Below are 9,628 nucleotides of genomic sequence, written 5' to 3'. Positions count from 1 at the left end.
TTGGACCGGCTCATGTTTTTCCATGGAAATATGTTTTTTGGGCATAACCGATATATCTTGTTGGTTCGGTTTTCACTTCAATGTTCTTGTAAGAGCTTCTCAATGTGTGACAAAAAAAAGTCTTAATCCACATAGGATACACAACCATATTTATAAAAAAACCATCTCCAACCTATTAATGGGAGGACCATGTGGCAAAAAAAAAACAAACAAAAAGTTAGACACTTAGAAGATGTCTACTTATCCTAGTCACATTTTGGTTAATAAAAATAATTGAAAAACAAAAATTGAAATAATTTTAACCAGTTGTATGCCTACAAATAAGTAAAAGAATGATAAAAAAAAATTTTATGGGTTGGAGATAAAACTTTTTTTCCCTGATATTTAGGATTTTATATCTAAAGGATGTCTTAAAAATGGTGCCACTTATGAAACATCCACATTCACCATTGGGGAAGCTCTTTGCCCTTAGAAACTAAAAAAACTCATTTCCTCCGAAGAAACCAGTTCCACTTATCAAAATTTCCCTCTTTTTAAAGGAATAAGGAAATAACCAATTAAATGAGTCAAAAAAGGAAAGGAAAGGATAAAAAGAAGTTATTCCTCTTCTGTAAACAACATTTTTCACCCATAATTTTCTTTTAATGGAATTACGAACAAGACTTTCAAGTTAAGCAGATCCTGCTTTAGCGCTGACTTGGATCAAAATTCATATTTACACCATACAAAGAGTAAAACTGGGGTTAAGGATGGTTGTATGATCAACCAATGGTTGCTAGGTGTGAGGTCTTATGAATGATTCATGTTGTAAAACTGAGGTTAATGATGGTTGTAGTTCGAGTGGTTGCTAGTTGTCAAGTCTTATTTATGATTTCTTAGTACCTGGGAAACACATCTACAGAGCCTTAGAATCCTAGAGTGATCAGGTTTTAGAGTCCTAACTGCAGACAAAATTTCAGCAGAGCGCAGTTGCGATACTGGTGATTGTGACTGCACTTGTGAAGGAAGAATCTCCATGGGGTAGATACCTCTGGAACAAAACAACGGATTAAGGAAATCGGATTAATCAAATGATAACAAAATACTGCAATGTTTAAATCCCTATTCAGAAAATTGAGTCAACTGGAACATACTGTTTCAAACAAGTCATGTCCAGAGTCAGAGTCACTATATGTCCAGTCTTGCAATCAAGAAATTGGAGTTGCAAATCAAGTTGGTCAGCTGTCAAATAGATCCAAAGTAAACATGTATCGAAGAAGCAGATCAAGTTGGAATTAGTAAATGTGCGAGAGACCTGTCCTAATAAATGAATAAAGAAAACTTGTGAGAACTAAAAATAGTCCAGAACTTTACGTTAAATTTTAGATTAGGCCTTCAAAACTCTATTAGATTATTTTGATATAATGCCAGTGGCCGGCACTCAAAGACTACTGTTAGAAACTAGACAAAACTGCTAGAGGTGCTAAAGCAAGTCTGCAACACTAAGAATAATATATATTTGACATATGGCTTGTGACGATGAGTAGATAACTCCATATGCACATGCAATCGGTATGGAGATCAATCAAAACTCAGAGTTACAGGCTTACAGCTTATGGTAATGTCTGTCACCGTCTCGTTCCAGAAAAAAACAAGGGAAAAGAAAATGGGAGAATAGTTTTTACCACTTGGCGAATTAAAACTTGTTTTAATCAAATTACTAAGCTCGATTTTAACCGTGAGTGCCTCCTCAACTACGTCTAGCAGATTATCTAAAAGGAGACTGGTTAACTGCATCAGAAAACACAAGTTTATGAATACAGTTGTTCAAGCAAAAATAGATAATCATAATAATAACATGGATACATACAAATCTATCGCTCAATGATTCCAAAGCATCAACAGCATTTTAGATTTCAAACAATCCACAAAGTTAACATCAGAACTATAGGCACAGAAAAATATATTGGTAATATGAGGCTCACCAGAACGCGGGACAAAAAAAAACAAGATACTCCAAAGATAAATGAAACAGAAACAAATATAACAAAAACTAGGAACCAGGAAATTTTTTTAGCTATAACCACTTACATGTGTCTCTAGTGCCAAGTTTTTTGAACTACCAAGATCACGAGAGCACTCAGCATTGAACACATATGCAAAGGCAACGCAAGCATTTATGATTGGGTAACTCTAAAGAAGATGAAATTTAATTAGAAATGCAACAAACCGTAACGAATTAATTGTTTCTTGAAATACAATAGACAATACTACCTTCTTAATGTTAGCTTCAATCAATTTGTTTGTTACTATTATTCTTGCTACTGGACCAACAGTTATGATGAACCTGCCAGTCATTAAAGAAGAAAAAGATATTATGCTGAATGTATATGAAGAAAAATTGTCATTCAATATAATCAATCGCACAAAGAGGGAGAAAGGGAAGAACCTTTGATGAAGGAAACCAAGGTAGTTGAGCTTAAGGTTATACTGCAAATTCTTTTTCTCGAGATCAACCACTTCCCATAGCTAATTGTAATGCCACAGAAGACTGAGTAAAATGAATCATTCAAGAAATCGATGACAGTAATGAAAGGGTAGTATGTACACCTGTAGGTACTGGTGCACAAATCTGTTAGCTGATTTTGTCTTCAACTGTTCATTAACTAATACAATAACATCATTGGAACTTGGTTCTCCTTTGATCTTATAGGAGAAGATGAGTGACTGAATTAACTCTTTTACTTTATTAGCCAAAGACCCAAGCTCTTGCCTCTTTGCATCCACTTTTTGACGTTCTTCCTGAGTAAACTATAAATTAACAAATAAGTAACTAGAAGTGTACAAGGGAAAACAGAAACACAATACGTTCACATATTAAGAGCCAAATTTACCGTGTTTTTGCTGTTCTGGTCAACTAAAACAGATGTCACATGACTATCTTTAAGCTGAACACCTCTACGACCAGGTTTACAGTGGTTTGCAAAAGATTCTGATATAAGTTTAGTTTCCTGAATTCCAGAACGCAGCAACTGATATTTTTTCTACATAGCAAAGAACACAAATAACTGGTAAGCGAAGAGTCTTTATTGGAATGAAAAGAAATAACATATCTAAGAGAAGAAAATTACACGCAGTCGTTCCTGCCTCAGACGCAATAACTGCAACTTAGCTTGTTTGTACACAAGCATCTGTTGCAATTGCCTTGCTTCGACTACTCTGAACCAAACAAAAGATCAAAATGAGTGGTATTACCTCTTAACTTCCAGTACCGGCAAGTCATTCTTATAGATATAAGGCCACGAAGTGATGGAGAACATTACCGGTTCTGCTGGAGGTTAACATCGTGATTATGTATTTCCTACACAGCCGTTAAACACATAGAATTAGAAAGAAAGGCAACCAAATCATTTGATACTTAAAAAAAATCCCATTAAATCCGTCTAGAATCATATAACTTAGTTTATAAGAACTCTTCATCAGTGTAGCAAACCTGGGACTGTATCTGATTGCATATGACTTTGTACTTATTAGCCTTTTCTAGTCGGCCAAATATGTCTTCCAAATCGGAAACCTACATTTTGAAAAAAGATTGTAGTGCTTGCTGTAAATTAGAAATGTTGACCTACCAACTATTTTTGAGTGCAAGCTAAAACTCAAAAAAAGGAGAAAAGAGAATTTGTATGTAAAAAGATTGAGAAGCGGCATAAAGTGATCTATGTTACGATAAGAAGATGAAAATGGGGAATTATACCTGTCTCGGATTGAGATTTTCTGCCAATGGCAGCATCTGGTGTTTCATAGCTTCAGAAAACTCATAAAACACCTGCCAGCAGACTCTGAAATTAGATTTGCAGAAAATACAACTCTACTACTATGGTAGGCAAACCAACCCTTGCACAGTAGAATTGGGCCAATTGGCATAACAGGAGAAGGTTCGAAGTTTACATACATGATCTAAATCTCTAGTCAAGAGATCTCCATCCATTTTAACTTCACTGATCTTCTCGATACAACGATTAGAAAAAAGTATCATAATCTCCGATACTGGCGCAACCTTAGGACTTTTTTGGATTTTGACGATTTCTTTGTCCTCTTTATCCATAAAATTGGCCCTTTCAAGTCTTTGCTTATGTTCAGAATTCTCAGCCTCTTGTACAGAAACGGATGTCAGCAAGCTGAGGGAACTTGGAACCTTTTCTCCACCAATAATCTCCGACGATATATTGGTATCCTGAGTAGAAGGACCTTCAGGCCACCATTCCATTAATCTCTGCAATTTTTTAAAAGTGTAAGCAACAGATTTTGCGAACCTCTTTTTCTGTTCTTATTTCCTTCATCAATCAAATGACATCTCGGTAGGTTTGTTAAAAAATAAAAGAAAATAAATAAACACCCCATAACAGATATCATTAGAACTTTATCACACAGTGAAGCAGCCATTATGGCCTATATCATCTGAACCATGGAATCAGTAAATTGTTTCAAAAGGGTTAGAGGACCGTATGATTCAATTTTCATGTTTGGTATAACTAATGTCGCAAGGCGCCACATTCAACCAACATGTTAGCAAATAGATTTTCCTTCTTGCATTTGATTTAGATAAATAGCCAAAAAAGAAATAAAAGGGAAAAAAATGGTGTAAGCACTGACCTTTACAAGATTGGTCGGAGTTGCAGTCCTTTTACGAGCACATGTAAACGCAGGGCCATCAGAAGAAATGTTTTCAGAAACCCTCTCTGTCAACCTGGCTGGGTATGTCCTTGAAAAGAAGTTACTCTCTGGGCTTCCCCACTGTGAATTCAAGGGACTCAAAACCCGCAAGGGTGTCACACAGGCCTTAGTAGTTACAAAATCCATTTGCATGTCGCGGCGACAGAAGGAAATACCTGCAGATATCTGGTCCTTGAGTACTCCGTTATGCACAATATATTCATTCTCTTTCGAATTTCTGAAGATCCTTGGTGGTGATGACCCTTCAGCATCGGTTTTCATTCTAGTTGTCTCTCCAACATCTTTGTTTTCTTGAGAAACACTTCCCAGTTCCTCTCCTGAATCAGCAAGTGAAACATGTATCTTGTTAGGATCTGTATTTCTGTCATCCCCAGTAGTTTTCACTAAATTCCTGTCTACTTCCAAAGCCCTTCCAATGCTTACATGTTGACTGCTACAATCCATAGATAAAATAGCCGAACTATCCATACTTCCATTGTTTAAAGGGGAGCTAGGTTGTTGTCCAGCACTGGAAGTAGGATGAAACATTTTTTGTCGCTTAGCGCTCAACAAAGATACGGACCCTTCTAGTGGGGATTTGGAGGATTGATTAGTTTTATAACCAATTTCAGGGGTACATCTTGTGTCATTCCAAGAGTTTCCATTCATTCTGCTCTCAACATGAAGTAGTGGAGATTCACTAACAGTTAAGAAAATGCTAGGATGAAATATTCGTTGTTGCTTAAGATATGATGATGATACAGACCCTTCTGGTTTGGAAGATTGGTTAGTTATCTTGAAACCAATTTCAGTAGTACATCTTGCATTACTCAAGGAATCTTCAGTCATTTTGTGCTCAACATTACCTGCATCCCTGCAATCACTTTGTGTCGTGACATGCATCAAATTCGTTTCCCTGGGAGAACTCAACGGATCGCTAGATTTGGTACCATCACCGAATACAAACTGTTGATCCAAAGATTCACTACCGCCACCAAACTCAACGGTTGATCCACCAACTACTACTACTGCAGCTTTAGCTGAGTCTTGGTCAATGGCAGAGGGCATATTCTGTAACTGAAATTATGAAACATGTTAATATAGGAAGTCTTGACTCTTTAAATTGAGATACTAAAGGAAATTTAGGCATTTTCTAACCAAGGGATAAGGATAAACCATAGGGTCACTTCATGATATATCATAGTGTAAATCGAAAAATGTGGAAAAGCAATATTTGGAAATGATCTAAGGAACTATACAATAAATCAACCACTATCATCTCACACGTGAACAGAACAGCAAAACCCAGAACATAACTTAATAGATTGGCAATAAATATTACATGAGAGTATATTACCATGGCCGAAGTTGACTCACTCAGAATTAGACTCTGGTGAGCTTGGACAGCAGCAGCATCTGGGAGACTGTGTGCTGTGCTGGTGATGAACCGGTCTATAATGCTGGAAGCAAATCTATCATTTCCTTTATGGTTCACATCGCTATTGGAGACCACCTCAGAGGGAGGATCCAGAGGATTAGTGCTCTCCAGCTCATTGCCTCCCATTTCCTCTAGTCCTATTACGTGGCTTTTAAGTTCATCACATGTTTTCAATCCATTATTTACGTCCTCCAAATTGGATGACTTAGGAATTTTGACACAACCTGGAGCGGAAATACCATACAAAATATTTCTGCTTTCGGACATCATGGCTTCTAAGGTGTGAGACAATATCCCATAGTCATATATACGTCTATTTTCATCTATCAAACTCATATCATCACCAGCACCACTAGATGTGCCGCCAGAAATGGAAACCGCAGGAGTTGGTTTATGAACTCCAAACATTAAATTCCCAGTAGAATTAGTGCCAGTAAAATCTCCAGTTGACGGCATCCTACATTCAAGTGAGAGGTGACTTCTTGTTGGTGTTTTGAAATCTGATTCCATATCTGACTGATTAAGATTCTGAAAATGTAACTTAAAGTCTGTAGAGTCTAAAGTAGTTTCATAATTACTGTCATCCGATACTGCAGAAGCTGATAGATGTCCCCTAATAAAACTTGCTGAAACCTTCCCAAACCAACCATCCCCTGCAATAACCAAATCAGAACTTTATTTATGCTGCTTCACTACAACTGTACATCTACAAATCAGCATTAGCACAGTTTAAACTACTAGTGACCTAGTTCATAGCTTGTCCTTTTGTACAAATGACAGCTAAAAATATAATATATCAATGAAAGTGAAATGAGTATTATTCTAAGCTGCTTAGCAGAATCGGTGTGCGCACCTAGGAATCGATACTGGCACGATAGTGTGGTACTACTACAAATTTATTGCTTAATTACTAAAAAAAACCTTTCCCGGTATTCATTTTGATTTTAAACGCAAATCATCTCCATACAATTAGTTACAATCCACATACATCACTAGTTACCTTCATAGTAACCTAATTTCACAGACAAACAGCATAACATATTATCAAATTGAATAATCAATAAAACATGATGCGGTTGAACAATCAAGAACGCGATATGAAATTTTAACTAAACCTGACACCTCAATGTCTACAAATGGTAAAATAATAAGCAATGTCTGAAATAAGTAACTATTCATGGCTAACCGGCTGTAATAGTAGTTACAAAAGTTACCGTCATCGTTGTGAGACGTAGAAGCCGAACCAAAATCACTTCCAGGCGAAGTAGAAGGGAAATCCAACACAAATTTTTTTTGTTCGTCATCATTTTCATCTTCGGTTTTCGGTGGAGGGCTACAATTAGGTTTAGGATTATCGTCTACAGGAGTCTGATCAGATCCATCATCATCTCTCTGAAATATATGAACTGAAGTGAGTTCATCAGCGAAGCTTACTCGTCTTAACTTCTTCTTCTCCTCTCGATCTAATGGAATTTCTTCTTCGTCTGGTGCTGCTGCAGCACTACGGCACCTAAGATCTTCACTAGCAATACACTCTCTATCATCCATTCATTTAACTTCCGAACAGGAAACCTCGATTTCGTATTTCTAGGGTTTTTCTTTGGAAGATTAGATCCCGAGAGAACAAAGAATAATTGGGAAAATGAAGTGGCCTTTAGTTAACAAAAGAAGACAAAGGAGTCGATCCTCCCAATTTTTCCCGGGTTTTTTTTTGTTTTATATTTGAAACAAGTTCTTCGTGCCCCTGCAATGAACAGGCTAGTCGCAAACCTTGTTTGTACATTATCGACAATTCAGCTATTTTTTTTTTTTAGAGAACTTATGATGGATATGTTGGACTTGGCAAAAAAAAAAAAAAAAAATTGTTACTTGTACCAATACCAATTTTGAGTCGAAAATCGAAGAAAATAACCCCTAGTTCAGTGAGAAACCGGCAATTTGAGTTGTTTTCCTCCATATACTTCCCTAATTGGAGGATTTTATCATTTAATTTATGCAGCTTATATTGTTGTTCGTTTCTTCCCATGATGAGTTCAGGAGAATTGAATGCCTTTGATGCCAATTGTACTTAAATTATATAACTGAACACCAATTGTGAGTCGAAATCGAAGAAAGTAGCCTCTGGTTTAACAAATACAACCTCAAAATTTCTATTAACAATCAGATAACAATCATTAAGGTCATCCTTAATCCCTGGCACTCTTGTGTCCTAGTTGCTAAATAGAGAGACTTTTGAAACAAGATTTCTTAATCCCTAGCACTCTTGTGTCCTAGTTGCTAATCTAGAGTCGTCCTCTAAAACCTAGGTTTACTCTGAGAAACATAATCAGGTTACAAGTTTGAACAAGCCCGGTTAGACTATCATTTACCTGCACGTTCTTGTATATGTATCTTGTTCTTATTGATCTTTAAGGTTTTAGTAATCTCATATTAGGAACAGATAAATAGAAATCACAAAGTTCTCTTCATCTCAGACTTTCTGGTTCCTCGAGATAGATATCTAAACTCTTCTTTGGTTTGTTTGGATTGTTCTTGAGAGGTGATTAGGAATCCAGGCTTCTCAATTAATTGAGAGTATGTGTTCCAGATTCGTGAGGTTTGCTAGACTTTGTCTACCGCAAACAGATTTTCAAACCTAGTTTGAAAAAGCTAAAGGGAAATCAAATAGGCTTGTCTTTTAGAGGCAGATAGGTATCAAAAGTCTTCATAGAGGTTGAAGCAACTCTTAGTCTATAAAGGACGTAAGCTAAGGGAATCAAGTGTGTAGAACCTTGCATGGTTCAATAGACGTAAGGAACATGACTGTAGCTGAATTACTTGGAGGGTAAGTTTGGTCTCAACTATATTCCAGTTCGAAGTCTGATAGTAGGATAGTCTCTGTAGCGGTTTAATGCAATGTGGTGTTCAAAGCTAGACGAGTTCCCGGAGTTTTTATGGAGGTGTAGTTTTTCTCGCTAACAAAACTTCTGATGTCTTGTATTATTTTCTTTTCGTATCTAGTACCATCTCAAAATCGACCAATTTGCGAACTAAGCAAATTTGTTTGTGTACGCGAGTTAATTGTGATATTAAACATAAAGTCTTTATATTTACAAGTTCAAGTTCGTGAATTGGTGAAATAGATTGTAGAACTTTAAGAACTAACTTGACTACTTTTTATAGCTTGCAATCTTTTTTATAATGTTCATCATTATACTAAAGTTATACGAAATTTCTAAGTATAGATAAAATAAGTAAATAGAATAGTCAGTCTTCACATACCTTTGTTGATGAAGTTTTTGTTGACGTCGTCGTTCTTTAGTCTTCAATCTTCAAGGTCGATTGGTGAATTCTGATACTCAACTACCATGCTTTATTCCTTTTCCGAGACTAATTTTAGTACACTATGAATCAAGACATAGTTTTGATCAACTAAAACTGACAACAAGCTTGACGTACCAAAACTTGTGAGTTTGACCGAGCGATGATCTAAGATACTCATTACAACAATTAAATTGA

At 36.3% G+C, this 9,628-nt stretch overlaps 1 protein-coding gene across 4 annotated transcripts; it reads right to left on the bottom strand.

The window, feature by feature from the left end:
* Positions 1-668: 668 nt before the first annotated feature.
* LOC113281415 lies at positions 669-7,801 on the bottom strand. Of its 4 annotated transcripts, none has more exons than XM_026530140.1 (16): positions 7,345-7,801; positions 6,050-6,783; positions 4,633-5,769; positions 3,932-4,252; positions 3,734-3,805; positions 3,473-3,553; positions 3,303-3,340; positions 3,111-3,198; positions 2,874-3,023; positions 2,590-2,790; positions 2,429-2,508; positions 2,254-2,326; positions 2,071-2,172; positions 1,665-1,770; positions 1,134-1,221; positions 669-1,030 (listed from the first exon to the last, which is right to left on the bottom strand). In XM_026530140.1, the coding sequence occupies exons 1-16, from the start codon at positions 7,676-7,678 to the stop codon at positions 862-864; spliced, it is 3,774 nt and encodes a 1,257-aa protein (XP_026385925.1). In that variant the 5' UTR covers positions 7,679-7,801; the 3' UTR covers positions 669-861. The 4 variants fall into 4 exon arrangements, 3 of the variants coding, with proteins under 3 accessions (XP_026385925.1, XP_026385926.1, XP_026385927.1); XM_026530141.1 differs by having other exon boundaries at positions 2,590-2,781; XR_003326139.1 differs by having other exon boundaries at positions 991-1,030; positions 1,134-1,294.
* Between the last annotated feature and the right edge of the window lie 1,827 nt (positions 7,802-9,628).

This window comes from Papaver somniferum, chromosome 5, assembly GCF_003573695.1.
Source record: "Papaver somniferum cultivar HN1 chromosome 5, ASM357369v1, whole genome shotgun sequence".
In the NCBI taxonomy this organism is placed as follows: domain Eukaryota; kingdom Viridiplantae; phylum Streptophyta; class Magnoliopsida; order Ranunculales; family Papaveraceae; genus Papaver; species Papaver somniferum.
This window is presented reverse-complemented; position numbering and strand designations above follow the sequence as displayed.

Coding starts and splice junctions, on each gene's coding strand:
- LOC113281415 (XM_026530140.1), bottom strand. CDS start 7,678: ATGGATGATAGAGAGTGTATTGCTAGTGAAGATCTTAGGTGCCGTAGT. Junction 4,253..4,632: donor CTCCGACCAATCTTGTAAAG/GTCAGTGCTTAC, acceptor AAAAAATTGCAG/AGATTAATGGAATGGTGGCC. Junction 1,031..1,133: donor GACATGACTTGTTTGAAACA/GTATGTTCCAGT, acceptor GTTTTGTTCCAG/AGGTATCTACCCCATGGAGA.